Source organism: Globicephala melas, chromosome 16 (assembly GCF_963455315.2).
Source record: "Globicephala melas chromosome 16, mGloMel1.2, whole genome shotgun sequence".
NCBI classification, from domain to species: Eukaryota; Metazoa; Chordata; class Mammalia; order Artiodactyla; family Delphinidae; genus Globicephala; species Globicephala melas.
In genome coordinates this window covers 81,892,899-81,917,411 of record NC_083329.1, presented here as the reverse complement: position 1 = coordinate 81,917,411, position 24,513 = coordinate 81,892,899, and the positions used below count along the sequence as shown (strand labels likewise).

The following is a 24,513-nucleotide window of genomic DNA, read 5'->3' as shown; positions in this document are numbered from 1 at the left end:
CCCGCGAGCAGTCCGCCCCTCCGGGCTCACTGACACTATGGGCACATGTCCCAGGCCCATGCGCTCCTCTCCACTGCATCCCCCCCAATGCTGAAAGGACCGCTGATGACTTCCTGTCTTCCTTGCCGCCCCAGGAGCAGCAGTGGGTGAAGAATAACACCCGCGGGGGGGGTGGGGGGGGGCAGGCCCCGTCTTGCTGCCAGAAAAAAGAGGGCTCCCTGCAGCTCCCATCTCTACAGATCCAACTACCCAGACTCCGCTGGCCTTGAGATTTAAGAAGAACGTGTCTTCCAAACAGGGAAGAGGATTAGACGAATGGGGATAACGTTTTAAATCGCCCATCGGGCTCGGTGAACCCACCCACCCAAAGGGCAGCTGCATTCTCCTAACAGGGGAGGAAGAGAATCAGCAGCACACGAGTTTACTTATGAAAACAGCCAATCTTGCGTGAGTATCCTTCCTGGCTGTTGTTTTACAGAGCAGTCTCCGTGCGCCCAGGAGGGACAGCCAGACTCTCAGCTGGGGCTCCTGTCTTCAACCCCGGCCGCCCTGCCCGTTAGACGCCCCTGGGGGCACCAGGCCAGACAAGGCAGTCAGAGTCCCTGCGGATGGGGGGCAGCCATCCGTGAGCAACGTGGAGACAACCTCCCCGTGTGTCAGTCATCACAGGGGAAGCCCAGGAGGTCGTGTGGGAGGGCTCACAGCCTCAGATGCTTCTAACAAACAGGCGAAGAAATCTCTGTCTGCTCTCGGAAAACTTCAAATTCCATGTCTAATTATTTTCTTCCCACTGGAAGATTCTCCTCCATCCTCCGCTAATTCCCCGTGTGGGGAGGGCCCAGGCCAGCGGCCCAGCTCTCAGGGAAGCCTCTGGCATCCTCACTCAGCACCCCACCAGCCCACATGCTGCAAGCGGGTCCTGACTACGTCATGCGGCTCTTGGCCCAGGAGACAGGGACACCCATGGTGTGGGGCAGGGAGCGGGCCTGCAGGGCACACGGATGCTGTGGGGGGCAGTTCTGGGAACCCCGGCGGCCATGCACGTGACACTCACCCTGGGACCCGCACGAGCGGGCCAGCGGGTCACCCCACGCTCTGACACGGGCACCCATTGTGCTGGGTTAAAGTGCGTCAGCGCCAGTTTTCTCCAACTTGACTCCACGGCCCCTCTTCACATAGTCTGACCTCTCCACACGGAATTCTCTCAACAATTAAGCCCTGAGCCCCGTTGGGACCAGCCTTACAGATGAGTAAGACGCAGCCCAGGCCGGCAAGAGCACAGGGTCCAGGCTGAGGCCGTAGGTCGGAAGCTGTGGGCTCCCCATTACTTGAGAGGGTTTCCTTTTTTTCTTTTTTTTGGCTGCGTCAGGTCTTAGTTGTGGCACACAGGCTTCTCTCTAGTTGCAGCATGCAGGCTCTCTAGTTGAGGTATGTGGGCTCAGTAGTTGTGCATGGGTTTAGCTGCCCTGCAGCAGGTGGGATCTTAGTTCCCCGACCAGGGACTGAACCCACATCCCCTGCATTGGAAGGCGGATTCCTTACCACTGGACCAGCAGGGAAGTCCAGAGGAGGTTTGGTTTTAAGGGCAGACATCAGATCTGTTGCTAAGCAACAGGTCTGCAATTCCAGCGTCTGGAGTAGCTGAGTGGGGGCTTTCTGTGTTTCTCCCGAGTGGACTGGATATAAATCCCAGATGTAGGATGAAGTGAAGGCAGATACAACCTGCCATGGGGCTTCCTGACTCGGCCCAGGTCTGTCTCTATAGCCCCATTTCTGCCAGAGCCCTGGAAGGCTTGCCCAGTCTTTGCAACAAACGAACCAGGCATCTTAGCACTGAGGGGAACTAACACCTTTCTGAGGCCCGTTGTACTGCTGCCTGTATTAATGCACACAATTCTCTGCCCAGCTGGAAGGGGCCACGTTACAGACTGGGGTGGGGAGTTCAGACTTCCTAAGAGTCTTAGTAGGAGCTGTGCCTTGGTGCTGCGGATTTAACGTTTGTGTCTGCCGCACCCCAAATTCCTATGCCAAAAACCTAATGCCTGAAGTGATGGTATTTGGAGGTGGGTCTTTGGGAGGTGCTTAGGTCATGAGGGTGGAGCCCTCATGAATGGGATTAGTGCCCTCATAAAAGAGGCCCTACAGAGCTCCCTAGTCCCTTCCACCATGTGAAGACACAGGGAGAAGTCTGCAACCTGGAAGAGGGCCCTCACCCGACCACACTGGCACCCCGATCTTGGACATCCAGCCTCCAGAACTGTGAGCAGTGAATTCCTATTTATAGGAACGATAAAAGGATTTATAGGGTGGTCTATAAACCACCCACTCTGTGGTACTTTGTTATAGCAGCCCGAATGGACTAAAACACTAGGAGGACTCCTCGGATGGCCATGGCCTTACCACAAAGGACACAAAGAGATGTGCCCGGAAGACCTGAACTGACCTGTCCCCCAGACCACGAGTCTGGTCTCCCTCCAGACCTCCAGTGCCCAGCAGGGTGCAGGCAGCCGGCAGGTTGGCATGACCTGTCCCCCCGGGGGCGGGCCCCCCCGCCCGGCATCCTGTGCTCTGTGCTGCCCGCCACATGCCTGCGTCCCCAGCCTTGCCCACCACTTCTTGGGGGCGGGGGACTGCGCTCAGACTCGCTCCCCACTTGCCAAACCTTGCTTTTCAAACTCCTCAAACAGGGTCAGGCTGGTGATGCTGGGCCCCGTGAAGATGATGTAGTTCTTCCCGGCCGCGGTCCGGCACAGGCTCCTGGCCACCATGCTGTGCAGCTGTGGCTTGTTCTTCAGCGCGTCCAGCCCATCAGGGCCCCCGCCTTCCTTCAGGTGGACGTAAATCTGCATCAGAAACGCACAAGGGTCAGTGAGCTCACAGAAAGGTCGGGCAGGGGTCCAACCATTCTGGAAGCACAGGCTTCCGTCTCCAGGCCGGGTGTGTGGGAAAGCCACTCCTCCCCGGGCTTCCGGTTCCACAGTCCCCACTGATCCCAGCATCTCCGTGGCCCACAGAGGCCACCAGTCACTCCCAAGGCTGCCCATCAGCTGGTGCCTCAGCCCCAGACTCTGCAATTTAGAAATGTCAAGGTAAAGAAGGGAAAGGTCAAACTGTTACAAGTAATGAATCTGGCAGCTGGGATCAAAAGCAAACACATCCCCCCATTCTGAAGCACAGGAGTCAGTTCACGGTAAACAGAAGTAAAGGCTACTTCACCTGTAAGAGACAAACATATCCGTGCACATTCTGTTTGAATACAGCTTTTTAATTCACAGAGCACATCCACAATTACCCCCTTACTCTTTACAGTAATCACCGTGTGGGCAGAAGGGGTAATATTGACTTCATACTGCAGAGGAGGGGACAGGATCAGGGATTTAAAACTCACCTGACGTCCCAGGACCAGCAAGGATATGCTGCAACTAGTACACAATAATTTTAAATTCTGTCCGTGAACATCCTCGAGGAACATCATCTAAGAGGTGGGTGCAGGAAGTGGGAACGGAGCCAAGAAGCGTGTGGTCCTCCCTACGGCTGACTGAGCCACGCAGAATTATCATATGGGTATTAACCACTGACCTCCTTCAGGGAGAACAGCTCTTCTCATGGAATGTTCTGGGTGCCTTTGCTGGCAGCGGTTCACAGACAGTGTGCCCGTCACACTGATCAGGGACCCTGACTGTCCTCCGAGGCACAGAATTGCTGAGTGCAGGCCCGTCCGTGCAGACTGAGCACAGCCGAGGGCGGGCACAGGGAGGACCGGCACGTCCACGGTACCGCCAAGTCCACGGTACCGCCCTCAGGCAAACGACTGCGGACAATCATTCGCAAAATACAGTGTCTCAGGTTCCTGAGGCAGACGAACAGCAGGCGGTGTAGGTCCTTCTCTAAAAGCAGCTCATCCTCCAAGGCTAATTCTGTCCCGAATACTCATCTGAGACGTCCCCAGGGAGGACCGACTTGCCCGCAGCCCAGCAGGCAACAGCGGGATCACGCAGCAGGACCCCAGCACTTCATTTTGGGGTCTTTACGCCTTCACCGCCTCACTCCCAGGAGGAACCTCTCTGATAGAGAGTAAAACACCGACACAGAGAAGCCAATCGTCTTGGCCACGTGTCACGTGAGGTTGCGACCGAGCCAGGACATTTCCTCAGAACCCGCCTGCTCTCCTTCAGCAAAGCCCAGTCCTGCGGCTCCCACCATGGGTTCTGCACCGAGGCCAGCTCCGACTCACGGCCCCTCCCAGGTATCCTGCCTGAACTGCTGGCACTGCCACGCTGGGCACTGTATCCCCAAACCTACCTGGGGACAGCTAGTTTTGTCCCGTGTGTCCCTCGAAAAGCAATCATCGGGCTACACACACCCAGGATTCTCACCAGGAAACAGAAGATGTGCTGCTGGAAACTCTCAGGCCAACCCTGATGACACCCCATGTGGCTTCCAAAGTCCCCTGAGAGACGGGCAGACCGTGGCATACTCGGCCCGAGGCAGGCAATATGTCGTAGGATGAAATGCAAAATCCTACAGCCAAGTTCAAAAACTTAACTGCATCTAGTACAGGATGCAAGAAACGTGACTTAGCAAGAATATTTTTGGAAAACAAACACTAAACCCTTGGAGATGGCCAACTGCAGGCCTCAGATACCATGACTGGCCTAAGTGATCATGACCCGCATTAAAAACCAGGGTGGTGAGCATCTCATCCTTCCCTGGTCAGGCGTAAAGAGAAGGGTGGTGGTTGGCATATTAGTTTGCTAGGGCTGCCATGACAAAGAACCACAGAGGAGCACAGAGGACTCCAAGAACTTTGCTTTGGCTAGAGAGCTGTGTCATGGAATGATGAAGAGCTTTCTAAGGCAAAACCAAGATGAATGTATACAAACAGAAAACAGATCTGCAAGCATCAGAGCCCTTACTAACACTCAGAGCTGTCCAAACACTGAATGGGTGGCCTCAGAGAGGCTCCAGGACAAGCTGGTGGCCGCTCGGGAGGTCTGAGCTTCAAGTACAGGGGGTGTATGCCAGTGTCAGAGGACGGTTCAGAACCACACGGATGCCAAGTTCAGGTGCCCCAACAAAGCGGCACATAAGACCCTGGAGCCAGCAAGGCTAAACGTGGCCATCGCAGGGCGAGCGACACCAGAAGCATAACCTTGCCCTGGAGCCAGCAAGGCTAAACGTGGCCATCGCAGGGCGGGCGACACCTGAAGCATAACCTTGCCCTTGGTCAGTCCTAACAGCAAAGGGTGTCGGAGTCTGAATTCAGAGAACACCGCTTCCCTCCTGGATCTAATAATACCCTGGAGAGAATCACGTCTTTCTCACCAACCGCTTTCCCAGCTGAGGCACTGCGTGAGCCAGGGCCTTATAAACTCGTTTCCAGCAATAAAGCCAGTGTTTTGGAAGGTGGGTTATCCAGGCTCCCGGATAGGAGATGCTTTCAAAACATCACCCCCCCGGATTTCCAGACCCGACTCAGCTGCACAGACTGGTGTCCTCCCCTGTCCCGCCCCCGCCCTCTTTGGAAGCGTGGATGTCCTCGGGGTCGGCGGGTGGGGAAGGGGTGGCACGCAGGGGCGCTGAGGACCTGCCACAGTCCCTGTTGGGACAATGCTGGGAAGGGAACCGGGGCGCCTGGTCAGGGGACAGTGGATCCCTCACACGGCCCCGAGGGACTGGCCGCTTCTGCTCATCATAAGACATGCACCAAGATATGTGAGCCAGGAACTGAAGGCAAGGGAGGACCGTCCTGTCTCAGACTCACCCATCAGGGCACAAGAGGGCCGAGGCACCAGCTCCCACTTAGCAGTGATGTGCAGCCCTCCCCAGGACCCAGAGCTGCGAGACATCCCCCGAGGTCGTGTCTCAAAGTACCTCCCCTACTTGCCAGGCCACGGGCAAGGTGACGCATGCCCCCTTCAGGGCAAACGTCGTCACTCCGCAAAACAGTGTGGCGTCAGGACTGCGTTGTGACTTTCGTGGGCCCTTTTGCTTCCACGGGCCTCTTCCTCCATGAAAAAGTATTTGAAATTATATTTTACAAGTGCATTGGCATACAGAGAAGTATTACACGTCGAAGCACTTCCTGCAACTTACAAGTTCGTTATTTTGTCCCTTCTGATTTTAAGAGAAACAGAAACACCGTCGCAGGCCCCTGAAGTGCTGTGGGCCTCGGCACTGATCCCGTCGTGCTGTGGAGCCGTCGGCCCCGGGCGGGTGGGCAAGGGAGGAACACACGAAGGCCGTGAAGCGGTGGCCCGGGCGGCAGGTGGTGCGGGTGGGATGCGCGGGCCCTGGCGTGGTGGCGCTGAGGGCCGTCCGGGCAGCAGCCACGCACAGAGGAAGGTGGAAAGAGGAGACGGTCGGGCGGGCAGATACAGGGGAAGAGTCGGCGCCTGTGGGTGCCAGGGGCTGAGCCGGGCCCCTGGGTCGCCAGCGTTGGGGGGCGGGCCGCGGAGGAGGGGCTCACAGGGAGGCGTCGGGGGGATGGGGGGGAGGGCACCCGGAAGAGGAGGAAGGGCTCAGGAAGGCCCAACAGCCCCGGCTGGAAAGCAGTGACCGGGGGGGGGGGGGGGGACACCCGAGGACGCTGGTGACTCCTCCAAGGCCACGGGGCTCGACGCAGAACTGAAACAGAAATGCTGTTTCTAACTACACGTTATTTAAAATCCGGTCTAAAGGACGATTTCTACCTTCACACACACAACTGTCCTCTCCTCACGCAACTCATTCAGTATTTCCGGACAGATATCCACACTCAAATGTAGACACACTGTGCACTTGCCGCCTCTTTTCTGCTGGGTCACGAGTCACCACAAGCCAAGTGGCTTATACAACACCCGCTGGCACTCCGGCTCTGCAGGGCACCGTCAAGGTTCTGCTCAGGGTACTTCGGGGCTGCAATCAATCAGCATCGCTGGCTGTGTGCGCCCCGTCCCCTGCTGGCCGAGCCGGGGGGGCTCTCAGTTCCTAGAGGCCCCTGCCCTCTCCCCCCAGGGGCCCGTCCATCCTCAGAGCCGGCAGTGGAGACTCTCCCTTGGGTCGAGTCCCTCCTGTGCTGCACGTCCCTTTGCCAAGGAGAGCCCTGTTCCCTTTAAAGGCTCACCTCGTTAGGTCAGGTCCACCTGGGATCATCTCCTTTTTAAAGTCAGCGGGTTTAGGACCATAATTATACCCGCAAAATCAAATTCCCTCCGCAGCAACACCTAGATCAGCGTTTGAGTGAAGAGCTGGGGCCATTACACGGGGGCAGGAATCTGTGGGCGTCTTCGATTCTGCCTGCCACCCACGGGGGCACAGCGTTTCAACAGCCGCGTGCCTATGCACCTGACGGACCCAAACACCACGGCTGATGAAGGCAACGCTCCCCCATCTCAGTAATAAACCCAGCAGGGTGCTGATGATGTCATAAAGTTGTTGATGTAAAAGTAAAGTGGATGATGTCAACTTTATTCCCTGAAAATAGACTGATTCCATGTACAACGTACGGAGACCAGCAGTGAGACCTCCCTACCCAAACACCCCACACGGGTGAGGGTTTGGGAGTGTTCATCACTGCTGGGAACGCTGCCTTGGTACAATCTTTGTGTGCGCGTGTGCGTGTGCGCGTGCGCGTGCGTGTGTGTGTGCGCGTGTGCGTGTGTGCATGTAGATACGTTGACTATACCCTTAAATGGCTATTTTTATATGTTGCAAGTATAGATAATTTGAGATTTTTGTTTTGCATGCTAAACACTCAAGTCAATTTAATAAAAAAAAGACAAGCTAAATATAATTATAGAAGAGCCCCCCATCAGGGTTACCCAAGCATAGGCCCACGTGGAACTCTTATCTACTCCCGAGACAGCCCCACCTCAGTTAGCGCTTGTTAATATGCACTGCATTAAGCCCACACCTGGAGGTGATGACAGCCTCTTCGCTGGGATAACACATTTCTCCAAAAGCCATGACGTGTGGTGGTGTTACAGGACCATCTCAGATGACTTAGCTTCGTATGCCCACACAGGCAAGTCTGAACACTGGTGTTTCCCCAGATTCCAGCCAGTCCCTTCCCAAGGAGTAGACACTCAGCTGCTGCATCAGGAGAAGGGGAGAGGTATGGGGTCAGACGTCTCCCTGTTCCTATTAGGAAATCTGGAAGAAGCCTGAGGCCAAAAAGTGGCACCGATAGGAGTCCAAGGAGGGTCTTGAATTATGGCACTCGTACTAGAAGGTAAGGTGAGTTTATGTTTAAAGTGAATATAGGGCTTCCCTGGTGGCGCAGTGTTTGAGAGTCCGCCTGCCGATGCAGGGGACACGGGTTCGTGCCCCGGTCCGGGAAGATCCCACATGCTGCGGAGCGGCTGGGCCCGTGAGCCATGGCCGCTGAGCCTGCGCGTCCGGAGCCTGTGCTCCGCAACGGGAGAGGCCACAACAGTGAGGCCCGCGTACCGCAAATAATAATAATAATAATAATAAAGTGAATATAAAATAGGGTCTAAATAGGAACTTCCCTGGCGGTCTGGTGGTTAAGCCTTCTTCGCCTTCCAATGCAGGGGGCACGAGTTCGATCCCTGGTCGGGGAGCTAAGATCCCACATGCCTCGGGGCCAAAAATAACAAAACATAAAACAGAAGCAGTATTGTAACAAATTCAATAAAGACTTTAAAAATGGTCCACGTCAAAAAGTCTTTAAAAATATATATATATGATCTACAAAAATAGTAACCTCAAAAGTCCCAGCTGAGGGGCACGGTTTCCAATGAAGTGTTAAACTGGGCAGTCAAAAGGCCACACAAGGACTCAACCTGCCTGACCAGCGCCGCTGGGTCAGCCTGGTCCAGCTCCCACTGGTCTGGGTTTGCTTTGACTGAATAACTTTAGCTGGTCTAAGATGTGAACCTGTACCCCTGAGTTGGATGAATGAACCTATGACTCTATGAAAACAGTCATAAGCTCCCATGGAATCTTACCCCAACTACACGCCATTGCTCCAACTGCTGAAGACAGGCGGCCGATCGTGTGCAGATTTGAAAGCCCGCCTTAGACAATCCCATCACACCCCGACAGAGGCAGCCCCACCGAGCACCCCCACACACCCATACACCGCGCTGGCGGCCAAGGAAACGCCACACACCTAAGTGTGTAATTGCTGCCTCGTTGGCTTTTCAAGCGTTCTCTCTCTCCGTCCACGCACGCAGAGAGCACCGTCACTGTACAACAGCCCCTCCTCCAGCAAGGAGGGGCACGGGGGGGCTCCCATCACTGCGTAAAACGGAATGTGCGGTTGAGACCGTTCCCCTCTGAGCTACAAGCTCGTTTGACAAGTGTCGTTAGGGCAGAAAAATGCATCTTTCAGTTGCCAAGCTTTTCACTTTTCCTGCAAAAAAGTTCTTCTTCCTCCTAGGATTTATTGACTTTTTCATATACAGATTTAGAAAGAGAAGGAAGAACATTTATTGATATATGATATCATACGGTATTACATTTTGCCCCAGGATGTTATTACTAATGTTGTGTATTTTTTATTGACATCGTAACAGAAAGAATCTTAGGAAACATGGAGTACAGCGGTAATGCCTTGGGAGATGCCTGCACCACGTGACTGTCTATCTTAGCCCTACTTCTGAAATGCCCCAAGACCTCGAGAGGTGGGATCTAGTTCATCACCGCCTCCCCCAAAAGAACACTGGTGACAGCTGCCGTCACGGATGGACTCAAGGGTCATGAAGATGCACCAGCTGGTGCCTCCACTAAGCTGTCCCTGGGCTTTGCTGGTCTTGACCACTGGCCCTACTTCTCTCGCAGAACAGACGAGAATCGGGCTTTTCCATGGCTGGTGGAGGGCATACCTGGGGACGGGGAAGTCATTCCTCGGGGACTACGGTGCACAGAGCAGGTGTAGGCTGTAATCCCAGCAGTGGGGCAACAGCACAGGAGTGCAGGGGCCGCACTCATGGAAACCACGCGGAACAAGCACGTGGAGATGGGCGGGGCTGTCACCCATGCGGGGGGACGGCCACACGTGAGAGCCATCAGGTTTAAAGGATGCTCACTCCTCTCGCGAGGAACGGAGTCTGCCACCAGGAGACGATGAGGGCAGAAGTCCTGGATCCGATGGGCAAAGCCTCTGCCATTTAGCGGCTTATGTGATTTGGGGCCAGTTAGTTAATTGCTCTGAGCCTTGACTTCCTCATTTGTAAGGATAGTACTACTCTCTGTACCTCGCAAGGCCACTGTCTTTACGTGCAAGTCGTGTGCACAGAAGTGATTTTTTTTTATGGCAAAGCTCCATATCTGTGCTGTAGCCTCGAGATACATGGGGCTGTTTTAATTTAAATTAGCTGAAATTAAGTACAATGAAAAACTCAGTTCCTCAGTCACACTGGTCAGGTACGCAGCAGGCACATGTGGCTAGTGGCTGCCGTGGTGGAGCCCACGGGTACAGGACGTTCCATCCTCACGGGAAGTTCCACTGGACGTGCTGCCTTACGCCATCCTTGGCTCACCAGCCTGGTTTTCCAGCAAAGTCTCCATGCCATCACCCTGTGGATGGTTTTTACTACCAGTGTTTTCTCAGGTCACCTCTCGCCACGACCACGGCCAGGAAGGGCTTGTGCACTGAGGCCGTTCTCTACCCCGTCTTCTCCAGCACCTTCGGTACTACAGGCCCTTACAAGAACCTTGCTTTGTTTTATCCCAAAGCTCAAATAATCGGTGAGTCCGTCTTTCAAAATGACGGATTGCGGAGGAAACTCTAATTCGAAAAGATACATGCACCCCAATGTTCAGAGCAGCTCTATTTCCAACAGCCAAGACATGGAAACAACCTAAATGTCCATCGACAGATGAATGGATAAAGAAGAGGTTGTACCTATATACAATGGAATACTACTCAGGGACTTCCCTGGTGGTGCAGTGGTTAAGAATCCGCCTGCCAATGAAGGGGACACGGGTTCGAGCCCTGGTCCGGGAAGATCCCACATGCCGCGGAACAACGAAGCCTGTGCACCACAACTACTGAGCCTGTGCTCTAGAGCCCACGAGCCACAACTACTGAGACCGCGAGCCACAACTACTGAAGCCTGCATGCCTAGAGCCCACGCTCTGCAACAAGAGAAGCCACAGCAATGAGAAGCCCACGCACCGCAACGAAGAGCAGCCCCCGCTCGCCACAACTGGAGAAAGCCCGCGCGCAGCAACGAACACCCAATGCAGCCAAAAATAAATGAATAAATTTTTAAAAAAAGAATGCTTTCTTAAAAAAGAAAAAAAAGAAATACTACTCAGCCATAAAGAAGAATGAAATAATGCCATTTGCAGCAACATGGATGGACCTAGAGATTATCATACTAAGTGAAGTAAGTCAGACAGAGAAAGACAAATATCATATGATGTTGCTTATATATGGAATCTAAAAAAATGATACAAATGAACTTATTTACAAAATAGAAAGAGACTCACAGACATAGAAAACAAACTTATGGTTACCAAAGGGGAAAGAGGGGGAGGGATAAATTAGGGATAAATTATACACACTACTATATATAAAATAGATAAACAACAGGGACCAACTGTATAGCACAGGGAACTATATTCAATATATTGTAATAAACCATAACAGAAAAGAATATGAAAAAGAATAGATATATAATGGAATCACTTTGCTGTGCTAACACAACATTGTAAATCAACCAACTACACTTCAATAAAAAACAACAACGGATTGGAGGAGAAGGTGGCTCTGCACCCCTCACATGAGTGTAGTTCCTTGGGGAGAGGGCCAGGGTTTCATCTGGTCCAGTTAGTGCCTGACGCACCTACACGGCACTTACATTCTTTGCTGTCTCTCCTTCCCTATATGGTAAGAAGGGCTGGGCAAACTAAACCATTCCACAGCATGAGGAAGGGATTAGCGCTCAGCCACTTGCTCAAGGACACTCAGGTCTGTGACAGATGTCCTGTGCCCCGGCCAGTTCCATCCTGGGACATAGCCACATTCAACCTGGACAGGATTGAAGCCAGCATCCCGGCCACTGCACAATTAAACAGATGGGTATATGCGCTGCCCAGTTTTTGATTCCACAAGCAAAATTCACTCTTGTTAATTAATTCCATTCTGAGCCTCATTTTTCAAGCTAATCCGGTTAGTTTTAGGTCAGGAGCAATTCACTAGTACACAAAAAAATTAAAAGTCAAATAAGAAAAAAAAAAAACCTTCAGTGCAAAATCCTCAAGTTCTTTCAATATAAAAAGCATGTCTCAAATAAGGGAGACCAGTGACAATTTGAGGCTAGAACATCAATCACACAACAATCAAGTCGGGTAAGAAACAGAGACTTGGTTTTTGTCTAAAGGGAGAAAAGTTATCTCCCTGGGACAGACCATACCCTAGTGGTCCAGAGGGTGGGCTCCGGGGTGGGGAAGGCTGGGTTTAATCCCAGGTCTGTCCCTTTAGGCTGAGACTTCGGACGAGGTAGCGAGTCTCTCTGGGCTTTGGCTTCCTTACCGTGAAACAGAGGCAGGAGCACCCCTACCTCCCAAGACGGCTGTGAACAGAAAATGAGCACTGCACGTAGAGTGCTTAGTTGTGGAGCCTGGCCCGCGGCAAGCGCTCCACGGATGCAAACTGTCATTTTCTGAACTGCAGAAGCAGCTCATAATCTACTGATTAGACTGAAGGGAAGAAAAGGCTCCAGAGCAGCTGGTCCAGCCACACCAAGTGTGCGGCCCCTCACAGATGCTCCCAGGGTCTCCTGGACACCGCCGGTGACGTGCACGGGGTCAGGCGGCAGGGTCCCCTGGCCTGGGGGCTCCATTTGGCTTCCGGCTTCTGAAGCCCAGTCTCTGGTGTAGGTGCACTCACTGAGCGGTAGGACCACGCTTGCCATTTAGAACGGCTCTGCCCCCGCTTGGCACCCAGCACTCAACCCTCTAGAGACTGTCCAGTTGTCCTCTGCAGGCAGAGCACCGGCCCTTAACTAAAGGTCCCACACGGGCCTCCCAGGCCTCTGCTCTGTGCCCCGCTCTGCCCGGTGCTCTCCCAGCCGCCACCTCCGGCTTGGGACCCTGGGTCTCACACTGCAGAGGCAGGCAGCCTATTTCAACACATTCAAATGGGAGAATTCGGCGCTTTTGACCATACCAGCTTTTTTTTTTTCATTAGTAGACTCTTTTCTTTCTTCCCCAAAGAGTCTCAGGGCTGCTCTTAACCACCGTAGGTCAACACAGCATTAACTAAACTGTGCTCGTTTTCCCCACTTTATTCTCAATCTTTCTGACGTGGTAGAGACAGAACAGTCTCTACAGAGAGAGTTTCCTCCTGTGCCCATGGAAGGGTCACAGGCTTCCAAGGTGAGGGACCTCAGTGTCGCCGACTAAGAACCCACGGACGCCCGGTGACACGGCTTCCCCTGAAACTGGACATGCCCTCTTCTGTACAAACCCCTCCTTGCACCCCTCAGCTCACTGGGAGCCATGGACGAGGGCACAGGCGGGGACCTCAGCTCACAGGCGGCACGGGCCGGAGGACCTGCTGGGGTCGGGGCAGCTCTCGGCAGGCCTGTAACTCACCAAGAACATTCTCTCCAGTGTACCACATGCCTCTGATCTGGAAACGGCAGTGGTTTTGCAAAAAGAAGGCATCAGCCGCGGTCTCAGAGCACAGAGCTTTGTACCCGAGGAGCAAGCGCGTCTCGGGATGGTCAGAGCCTCACGTCACCAGTGATTCCCCCACCTGCTCGTTCCACTGCCGTCAAAACCTGGGGTCACAAAGCCTAAAGATCCTCCAGGGGACCCGCGACAAGTACTCCAGGCCGTGGGCGCCTCCGTCAGCCTCGAGGATTCTCCACTGTGGACAGAAACGCCGCGGATCACCTGATTCTCCGGAAATGGACACTTCAAAGGTGAGTCACAGAAACACTCCGATGGGTGTCAAAGACGCCCACCCGTGTTTGAAAGAAGATACTGCATGGGCACGCACTGGCCCCGAGCCGGGTCACCGGGTGTCTCCTCTCCCTCCCTGAAGGGGTCCTGGAAGCGGAGACCGTGGAGTAGGGGGCCGGCCAGCCCTGTGGCTCACATCCCTGCCTCCATCTATCATCGCCTGGAGATCTGGGGTAAATGACTCAATCTCTTCGGTTTTCCCAGGTGTAAAGTAAGGACAGCAAGACGCCTGTCAAGGTTGCATCCTCTCAGTGGCCATGCTCAGGGCTGGCCTGTGGCGAGTGACACTGGCTCTCACCTGTCAACCTCAATCCCCTCCTGCACGGTCCACCTTCCCCTCTGGGGCACCCGGGAGCCTTTCTTAGCCCCACAGGCGCCACCCTACAGCCTCACAACATTCCACACACCCCTCACACGCAGGTCACACGGTACTCAGGGATATTTTTTAACTTGCTTTTTTATTGAAGTGTAGTTGACTTACAGTGCTGTGTTCATTTCTGCTGTACAGCACAGCGACTCAGTTATACACATATAGACATTCTTTTTCATATTCTTTTCCACGATGGTTTATCACAGGATACTGAATATGGTTCCCTGTGCTGTACAGTAGGACCTTCTTGTTTACCCATTCTATATGTAATAGTTTGTACCTGCTGACCCCAAACTCCCGATCCTTCCCTCTCCCACCCTCCCTCCCCCTTGGCAACCACAAGTCTGTTCCCCACGTCTGTGAGTCTGTTTCTGTTTCATAGATGACGTCAGTTGTGTCACACTTTAGACTCCACATATAAGTGATATCATATGGTATTTGTCTTTCTCTGTCTGACTTACTTCACTTAGTATGATAATCTCTAGGCCCATCCCTGTTGCTGCAGATGGCATTATTTCACTCTTTTTTATGGCTGAGTAGTATTCCATTGTATCTATTACTCATGAATATTCTTCATACTTCCATCTCTCCTATGAGGGAGGCCATTAGGGCTCCATTCACTTCTGGGTCTTCAGTGCTGAGCACAACGCTAATCCCATAAAGTGTGGTTAGAAAACAACCTGCACTTAGGTTTTCCTTTGTAGACGTCTTGTTTTCCCATCTATTTTGTAAACTCCTTGATTATAGGGATGTCTCTGACTTCAGAAGAAAAAAAAAAAAGCTGGCAAGCCCCTTAGGCTCTAGAGAGGGAAGGCTGAAGAAGCCGTGGTCCCTGCCCTCTAGGAAGCCAGGGAGCCTCAGACACAAACAGGCTGTGTGAGTTAGGTGGTAGCAGAAATCCCTCTGCAGTGGAACCAACGGGATGGAGACAGAGATACAGAGAGAGTTCTATCCATCTATCCATCTAGCAAGAGATAGAGGTATTTATTTCAAGAAACTGATTGTGTGATTACGGAGGTTCGTTAAGTCCAAAATCTGCACGACAGCCTGGCAGGCTGGAGACCCAGGGCAGAGCTGCAGTTCGTATCCAAGGCCGTCTGCTGGCAGAACTGCCTCTCCTTTCAGTGAGGTCAGGCTTTTTCTATTTAGGCCTTCAACTGATTGGATGAGGCCCACCCACACGAGGGAGGGCACTCTGCTTTACTCAAAGTCCACTGATCTAAATGTTGTCACCTAAAAATACCTCCCCTGGGACATCCAGAATAGTGTTTGACCAAATATCTGGGTGCTGTGGCCCAGCCAAATTGGCACGAAATTACCCATCACGCCCTCTGAGCCCTGCTAACGTCAGAGGGTAAAGCCAGAAAGGCCGGGTCAGAAAAGAGGTGAAGCAGAGCAGGCATTCACGGGCACCCTGCAACCGCCCCCTTCCCCTCCCCCCGGCACCAGAGCCACCTGACAACAGACTGCCCAAGAACACTACACGTGACCGCAAGCGCCTCTCCTGCACGGAACGCAGACGGCCCGCGCTGGGGCCAAAAGCCGAGCACATACCCTGTCCCGGCCACTCACCTGCCCGTAACTGGGAGTCCCAAAGGCCCAGCAGGTAGAGCAGCCTGACCAGAGTTGAACATTCAACCAGACCAGGGTGCCAGGTGACCCCGCCTCCGAGCTCCAGAAGCATCTATAGTGTACCCGGAGGATGCCTTTGCTCGGGGGGAATTCACGCTTTCTGTGTGATCGTGTATCATCCCACGGCTAAGAGAGATGCTCCTGGCTGTTGGGGTTGATGAAACAGTTCTGGAAATGGATCGTGATGACGGTTGCACAACACTGTGATGTATTTAATGCCGCTTAAAGGTAAATTTCACGTTACGTACATTTCACCACAATAAAAAAAAAAAAAGATACGCTCCTTCAGGATAGGCCCACAAGATACAATACAAATTTCATCCCTCAAAGTCCTCGAATGAGTTGCCAGATTACCTCAGACTCGTGGCCCCAGTCCTACAGGCAGCAGTCTCCTCCCCAGGGCAGTGTGGCTGGCCTCATTAGATTGTTCCTCGGCCCTGAGCACTGCAGGCTGCCATCGTCACAGGCTGATTCGGTATTCAGCGTTCGGTGCAGGGGGAGACCCCAAGGTAGACACCTTGGACCCGAGGGCTTTTGTGGTGAGTAGGCCTGCAGGGAAGCTCTACAAGCGCCAAGTGGGGGACCGGCCCCACCACGATCAAGGCCTCTCATACAAGATTCTGGAAGGAGGGCTGGAGGAGAGAGCTGAGGACAGACGAGGCAGCACCACCTCATCACACGGGACAGCATCTCCACACGGGTGTGACTCTCTCTGCAGTGACTGCACCTCCTCTGATGGCTTCTTCCTCCTGGAAGAAATCCCTCCCTCCCTCTTGCACCCCCAGAAGTGAAACACATTAACTCCTTCATTTTCAGGGCGACACAGTTCACCTCTTCTCCCACACACCTCCCTACCGTCTCCTCACGGGTTAGATCACCCAGGACTCTTAACCACTTTCATCTGATTCTGAGATTCCCCTTCAGATGAATTCAAGAGTAGTGAACCTATAAAAGTACTGAAAATACTGGGGTTCCTCTGGACACCCTTCCTGTTAGCAGCAGTGTCTGTCGAACTGTGGGTTTTCCTTCCTCGCTCGGGTGCCCTTAGAGCACTCACCGCTTCTGAGGTTGGAGCTCCTGGTCAGCTCTCACAATGACCTTTACTGGGACCACCTGAGAAACCATGACCCAATCTGGAATGTTTTTTTCCTCACTTAAACCTTGATCTAGAATCTTTCAAGCGGAGCTAATCCCCAATGCAGCCCTACCTCAGAAGCATGCAGTCCAGTCAGCAAACCTTACAGTCTTGGCCGAATGACACTATAAAGCCAAAGCCAGGCCATGGGTCTCCTGGAATCCACTGTCCCTTCCAGGTATCAGCTGTGTCCATGACAGGGTAACAGGAGGAAAGTCATCTGGTCAGCTTTGCAGACCCTAACTGGCAGGCCCCGGGGCAATTCTGTTACTGTGTCACACACAACAGCAAAGCCTCAGTGGCCCGCGATCACTTTTATGAGTTCATGGTTTCAGGACTCGGCGATCCAGCCGGGACATCTGCCCATGGTCAGGGCGGAGAGGCCAGAGGAGAACCATGCACACGCCCTTTCCAACCCCTTCATGCGCCACGTCTGCCGGCCTCCCATCGGCCAGCCTCAGACCTGCTACCGGCGGGAGGGCAGCAGGGGGCGAAGGGCCACTTGGGCAGCAGCATGGCCACAGCCTCTTTAGGCTCAGCAACCGGGATCCTCCAGTGGAAAGTTATTTAGAAGAAGAATTTATTTGACAAACTTAAATGAAGAAAATGGGCTTGTGTACACCGTCCCACAGGTGATGTTAAAAAAGAGAAGAATCACAGACCCTTGCAGTAGAAGGGGCCTCACCGATTAAGGGCCCCCATCCTTTCACTCTACAGCTAAGGACACTAAGATCCAGGACAATTTGGGAGCTGGCTTAGTTCACACAGGAAGTAGCAGAGCTGGGCTTGTAGCTGGCCCCAAGGACTGAGGAGGGGGTCCCTAAACATCAGCAGCGCTGAGCCAACTCATCTGGGAAACGGGTGTGCACACCACTGCCCCCTGTACCTCATGGCTGGTGTGAGAACAGAGGAGATGCAGGTGTGAAAGCTCGGGGGTGGGAGGCTCCCCCTGCCCCTCGCCCCATGGCTGGATCTGCCTGGGCCACTGCCTAACCAGGATTAGGGTCTGGGGGACCAAGACAAGGGCCAGGATGCTAAAAGGACAACCGTCCTCAGGCCGCGTGGGTCCTTCTCAGACAGAGGTGTCCCTCCCTGCTTTGCTGCCACCACAAACACCTTCATCTCGACCAACGAACCGGGGAGGCCACGGAAGTCCTCGCTCCACCTGCCACGGGACAGCCTGCAGTCAAGGGTAGGTACCCCTTCAGCACCTGCGTGCACGGGGCTTCCAGTCACCCCGGCCTCGGCGGAGGCCAGACTGCTTGGGACCGGGAGCTGCCAGCTTCCATCCTGACTTCTAAATTCAAACCCTCAAGCTGCACAAAGCTTCCTAGGATCAGAGAGTTTTAGAAATAAAAGGGAATTTCAAGGTACCATCCTAACCTTTTATCTGACAGATGGGGATTTTATAGGTTTCACAGAAACTAGGAGGAACCCGCACAGAGAGGAAGAGAGAGAAAGAGAGAGAGAGAGAGAGAGAGAGAGAGGCCTTGCAGGTAATGGTCGTGACTCCTCGCTACTCGTCAAGTTTACAGTAAAAAGGAAGTGGTGGGCTTCCCTGGTGGCGCAGTGGCTGAGAGTCCGCCTGCCGATGCAGGGGACACGGGTTCATGCCCTGGTCCGGGAAGATCCCACATGCCGCGGAGCGGCTGGGCCCGTGAGCCATGGCCGCTGAGCCTGCGCGTCCGGAGCCTGTGCTCCGCAACGAGAGAGGCCACAGCAGGGAGAGGCCCGCGTACCGCAAAAAAAAAAAAAAAAAAAAAAGGAAGTGGTGCCAGATGCGCACATTCCTTCAGAACCCGCACAGGCAGAGCCCTGGGAAGGCAGAGCCATGACTTTGTACCCCGGTGCCTGGCACGACGCTGCAGGCCACAGCACTCAGCAGTAAGTATTTATTCAAAGGATGACTAAGTGTCATATATATACAGTGAAACAGGCTCCCCTGTCCCCAGGGCAGTGTCACTGCAAGATACTATAGCGATGGCAGGGGTTGTGTGGGGAGGGAGGGCCCAGGCTGTACGTCCAGAGTGTTTCCCGCTCTGGGGTGGGTCTGTCTAGCAACAGCCTGAAGCCTGTGCGTGAGCCCAGCTGGAGAGCCTGGGCCCAGCCCGACCTGAAGCCCCCCGGCCTGCGGGGCAGGGCGGGCTGCTGCTTGGGGCACATGCACCTTCCTTGCCGCGGCTCGAGCACATGCGGCACGGAGATGCTCAGCTGAACCTCCCTATGAATCCTTCCCTGGCTCGGGGGAGGGGGGAGGAGGTGTGCAAAGCCCCTGCGCCTTGGGCCTGGGGCTGCAGCCGGGCAGGGCAGTGAGGGCCGCCGAGTGGCCTGAGCGGCAGGGCGGGAGGAACCAGCCCAGCCGGGGTCCGCTTCGCCAGCCCCATCTCTTCTTTCCGTGCACCCCGCACCCTGCCGCTCCGGCAGCTCGGCGGCATCTGACACTGTTCCCGCAGCAGAGCTCGGCCACCTCTGCAGGGCAGAGCCAGGGAGCAGGCAGCCAGGCAGGCTCAGAGGGCCGGGCTCCTGATGCCGTTGCAGGCCTCTGAAGAAGGTGTCCTTAGGACAGAGCCCCGGCGGGGTCTGGGGGGTGTTTCTGGGGCGTCACACGGCGCGCTCTCGAGAGCCATGGCAGCGACCTCTGTGCCCAGCGTTCTGGTGAAGCCTCTGGCTGACACTGTAAGGGCCTGAGCCGTGATCGGTGTTTACGGCTGTTGTTTAACCCCAGGGGCCGGAAGAACGTGCAGCGGACAGCGCCAGCTAGCCCCGTGTCCCAGCAAGGAAGAGAGCAGCACAGCCCAGCCTAAGCTGCAGCATCTAGTGAGGCGCAGTGAAAAGGGTAAGTGGGCAAGTTCACCGGTTACCAAATCCTCCCTCGGCCTCCAGGGCCGGCCCAGGGCTCACCTGGATGATGAAGCCAGTGGAAGAGCACTGCCGGACCCAGAGGCTGAATTTCCGCTTTTTCCTCTTCCGCAGCTCCCGCTCTGTGCACGTGGCAATGAACACAGGGTCTTCATCAATCAGGGGTTCGTGTAGCACCTGCCGGGAAAGAAAAAGCAGAGATTCTCATGGAAGGCAGCGTGAGCGCAGGGTGGGTCTTCAGGTCTGGGCTCAAATCTAGTCTCTGCCTTTGACCAGCTGTGTGACCTTGGCTAAGTTACTTTATTTAGTAAATGGAAATCATCATGACAGTTGTTATTATTGGCCTAAGGTCCTCAGTCCAAACTCTCACTTGGGAGAGGGACCTCCAGCAGGGGTCCTGACTTCCAGCTGGACATGCCTGGTGGGGACACCCACTTCCTTTCAAGGAAGACCTTTCCACTGATGGACGCTCCAACCGTTCACTGACGCAAAGGTGACCTACATCTAACCTAAACCTACCGACCCACCTTCACACAATTCTTTAGGTTCTTTAGGTTTTCCGGACAGCTCTCATGCTGGCCCATGACCTTCTTTTTCCCAGGCTAAACATTCTCTTTTTAAAAACTCTTCCTGAAATGACCCAGTTCCCTCATTGCCACGACCGAGCCTCTGGCTCTCCTCTGGGTCATCGCGTCCTTTCTGACGTGGGACTCCCCAGGCAATTTTTAAACTTACTTCACCTATTTCCACTTCTACGTGGCACGGTGACAGGACTTTTTCAATGACAAGACAATAAAGTAAAAAGAAATGGCATAAAAACAGGTTCCAGGGGTTCCCCAAGTTTTGTTTCTTCCAGCTAAAGCTTTTGGGGGGACTTCTGGGGAAATTTTAGGAAGCTGCTACACCTCCCTTCCAATCCAACTTCAAGCTTCCTTACGGATTGGTGCGCACATGTGTGGTTCACTGAAATGAAGAATGCTGGAAGCACTATGATTCCAAGAACTCTTCACAAAACTCCAGATCGGGGCTGGCCCACTGCCCGCTGTGAATGAAGTTTTCCCAGAACCCGCCGTGCCCCTCACTGACGTGCTGTCAGTGGCTGCTTTTGGGCTACAAGGTCCCAACACAGACCACACGGCCCCCAAAGTCTAATACCTGGCCACTGACAGAAAAAGCGTGCCAATGCCCGCTCTCCATCAGGGCCTTTCAACTTGAATGAACAAACTAGTCACCTGGGAATCTTATGAAATGTGGGTTCTGTTTCGGAAAGCTTGGGGCAGGGCCTGAGTTTCTGCATTCCCAGCGAGCTCCCAGGTGATGTCTGACGAGGTCAGAACAGGGGATAACACTGACCGAGTGTGAGATGGACAGTGGCTTTCCACTCTCCCATCAATGTTACCTCGAATTCCACTTAATAAATAATGGCCCTGCAGTGTTGGGTCTTAGGTGTGCATACCAGCCCCTCCAGTGCTCTGTTGCTGGAAGCGGGGGGCCTTAAGCCCGGCCTCCCCTGCCTTGAGCTCACGAAGGAGAGGCTGGAGAGGCTGACCTCGTGCCCGGTTCCGTGCGGCTCCCCAGACCTTCAAAGCCCATGCGGAACCACTGCAGCAGGATGGCCACGTCCCACACACGGAGGGGCGGGCGGGTGGAGTGGGGAGTGAGGAAGATGCGGCCCTCTCTCTGCTCTCCAGAAAGCCAACGTCCTCTACTCCACCTGCACTTATCACAGAATCCCGTTCAAGTTTCTATTTAATCACATGCTTCACCGAAGCAAAAGAGCCAGCAGGAACGCCTGGCCTTCCATGGCTTCTCCTCTTTTCTACCCTCATTACAGGCATGTGGAACGGGTCACAGCTGAGCGCAGCACGGGGTAGGGCGCTCTCCAGAGCTCCGAAAACTGCCCCCTCCTCTGCCAGGCTGTCGTCGGCCAGCACTGCTGTCGCCCAGCTGTGTGTTCTGAGTCCCTCCCGGGTATGACGAGCTCAGGCTGGGGGGCAGTGGTTATGCAGGGGAGACACGGCAGCCATGTATTGACTTCCGCAATCCCTCCCCCAACCCTCCTTTAACTAATCTGCCCCCGGGCTTGAGGAGACGCAGCATCTCCCCATTTGGTAGCTGTGTATAAACACTCGTGCCTGGGCGCACCCCACTGCTGGGGTTGCTGATGGAGTCTGGAGACTGTAAGCTCATCCCAAAGGGTCCCATTTGCTGGAATAAAAAGGCTCCAGAGACTGCAGGGCAGAGGGTGCTGTGTGCCGTGTGCCCAGGTGCGGTGTGTGTGTGGCGGCGATGCAGAGCTGTTCCCCGGAGCCTGGAGCGGAGTCTGCGGGGGGATGGGACGGGGACTGTCCCACTGGTCTCAACAGGCAGAGTGAAGACCGGTCAATGGAGCCCTGAGGCCTCGGGGTGGAGGACTGCCACTTGAAAACACACCTTCTCCTAGGATGGAATGTTCCAGAGCCAACAGGGATTTCAGAAAAGGAGAAGCTGGGAAGCCAGGAAACCTTGAGGGTTTCCTTTATTTTACTTAACGAAGACGTATATGACCCTGATGTTTCTATGTGTAAGAACGAGGCAGCCTCTGCGGCAGCGAGGCAGAGAGGCTAAGGGCGTGCGCGTGTGTGCCCAGCGCCGCCGCTCGACGGCCCGCGTTGGCGGGACCGCCAGCCCACAGGATGGCCTGAGCATGCTCCAATCCACGCTGCACTTTCTGGTCTCACGTGCTTTGGCTGGCCCTCCTCACGCAGAGTTGGCTCAATGGGGCCCAGAGTCAGGAGGAAGAGGAAATTCCAGGTGATTACCAGCTCACTGGAAAGCCAGTCCCAGGGACTCCGACTTCCCCTCTGCCTCGTGTTCCTGTCTGGTGGGTGGACTCTACTGGGTACTGTTTGCCCCCCAGACCCCCTTTCCATCTTCCTACCCTGCACTGTGTCCTGGTGGCCAACCTCTTATAAACCGCACACCCCAGGGCCCTGCCCCCAGCGCCTGGCTTGTGTGGCCACGAGGGAGGGATGAACAAGAGATGCGAGCCCTGCCTGCCTGCCCACGCCGTCGCCACAGGCTCACGGCGGCTTCCCGCTGCTGCCAGCCCAGGTGTTCGCCACCCTGGTGATGCCCCTAAACCCTGACTGTCCACAGTCCCTGCTTCCAATTCTCTGCAACTGCCCTTCTGGAACATAGCATTTGTTTCCTGCTGGGATCCTGACCGACATTTAGAGCGCGGGATGGAAAATGGTAGCAACAAGAGCACATAAGTTTGCAAATACAAAGGTAAAAATAAAAATTAAATACAAAGTAAAATTTTAAAAAGAAAAAGCGAAGTGGGGGGAACAAAGAAACCCAACGTGAGCAGAGAGCCGCGAGCCCTTCCCCAGACTAAATCTCACGTCAGCCCCTCTTTTCTCGTCTCAACAACTGGACGCAAAGAAAAGACGTGGGCGGCAAGAATAAAGTGACCGTCCCTCGAGGGTCTCCCCTCGTACCCATCTGAGCCGTACGACGCAGGAGGGCAGAGCTGCCGCCCCAGACACCCGCCCCCCTCACGGCACCCATGCCTGGGGTTGGGAAGGGGTGAGCCCACACAGCTCAGAATTCGCTAGTGGGTGCTGCAGTGTGCCCACCGGCTAAACGGACCCTGGGGACACACACAGAGGCATGGCGATCGCCCGGGACGCAGGTCTCAGGTGTCTGATGCTGCAGTTCCAGAGGGATCAGACCGCCCGGGGCCGGCACACGGCAGGCACACACAGACATGGGTGTAATCATGGGTACAGCTCGTCTAGGGGCTGGAAGGACCCTGGGCAGCCTTATCTTTAGGCTGTTGAATATCAATCATCCAGGGAGTTGCTTGCTTGACTCTGGGAAGATGCTTAGTCTGAGTGAGCTCACAGCCCCGTCCAGCAGCTCTTCAAATGTCTGATGCCAAGGATGGCCAGAATATTGATTTTTCCCCTTGCATCCCAGCTGGTCTGGCTCATTTTCAACCAAGCAAATATTCAGTGACACACACAAAAAAGCCACGCCCAGCCCTGAACTTGGTCCTGCAGGGCCTGTTATAAGGCAGGGCGTGTGTCCCCAAAGACCCCACCTCCTGGTAAGAAGGAAGGTGAGTGACAAGACAAAACGGCATTCGTTGCCCTATAAATAGTTGGGGGTTCGGGAAGCCTGGAGTCACACGGGGTCCTGGAGATGGGAAACCTGCAAAGCCAGAGAGGAGGGAACACCTCCTAGGAGTCAGAAGGCGCGTCACCGACACCTGGAGACCCTCATGAGCCGGCACATTCACAGGACAGCAGAGCAGAGGCAGGAGGACTGTGCAGGGACCGCGGACCTGACACAGGACATTATCTTCCCCACAGAAACCCTGTGCTTTCCAGCTGTGCGGAGAAGGTGAGGCAGGGAATTAGGAGAGGATCTCAAAGAGAACAGCGGAAAGAACCTGGGGCTCGTGACGAAGGCCTTTAAGGAAAAGCACAAGGAAAAGTAGTTGGGTGGATGGGTCTTTAAATGTACAGATAAAAGAGAAGCAAGATTCTGTCTCCGTATGGAACAGGTCAAAAGGAACTGGGCTCACGTGGGCCAAGAGCCTCCTGAT

General features: G+C 54.4%; 1 protein-coding gene across 3 annotated transcripts in view; it reads right to left on the bottom strand.

Moving 5' to 3' along the window:
- PGBD5 (piggyBac transposable element derived 5) overlaps positions 1–24,513 on the bottom strand; it is a 110,550-nt gene that overhangs the window by 31,298 nt on the left and 54,739 nt on the right. For all 3 annotated transcript variants that reach the window (XM_060286879.1, XM_060286878.1, XM_030839591.2), the window contains exons 3-4: positions 19,962–20,096; positions 2,663–2,843 (exon numbers count right to left, since the gene is read on the bottom strand). In XM_060286879.1, coding sequence (XP_060142862.1) covers positions 2,663–2,843; positions 19,962–20,096 — 316 coding nt within the window. The remainder of the gene's footprint in view (positions 1–2,662; positions 2,844–19,961; positions 20,097–24,513) is intronic.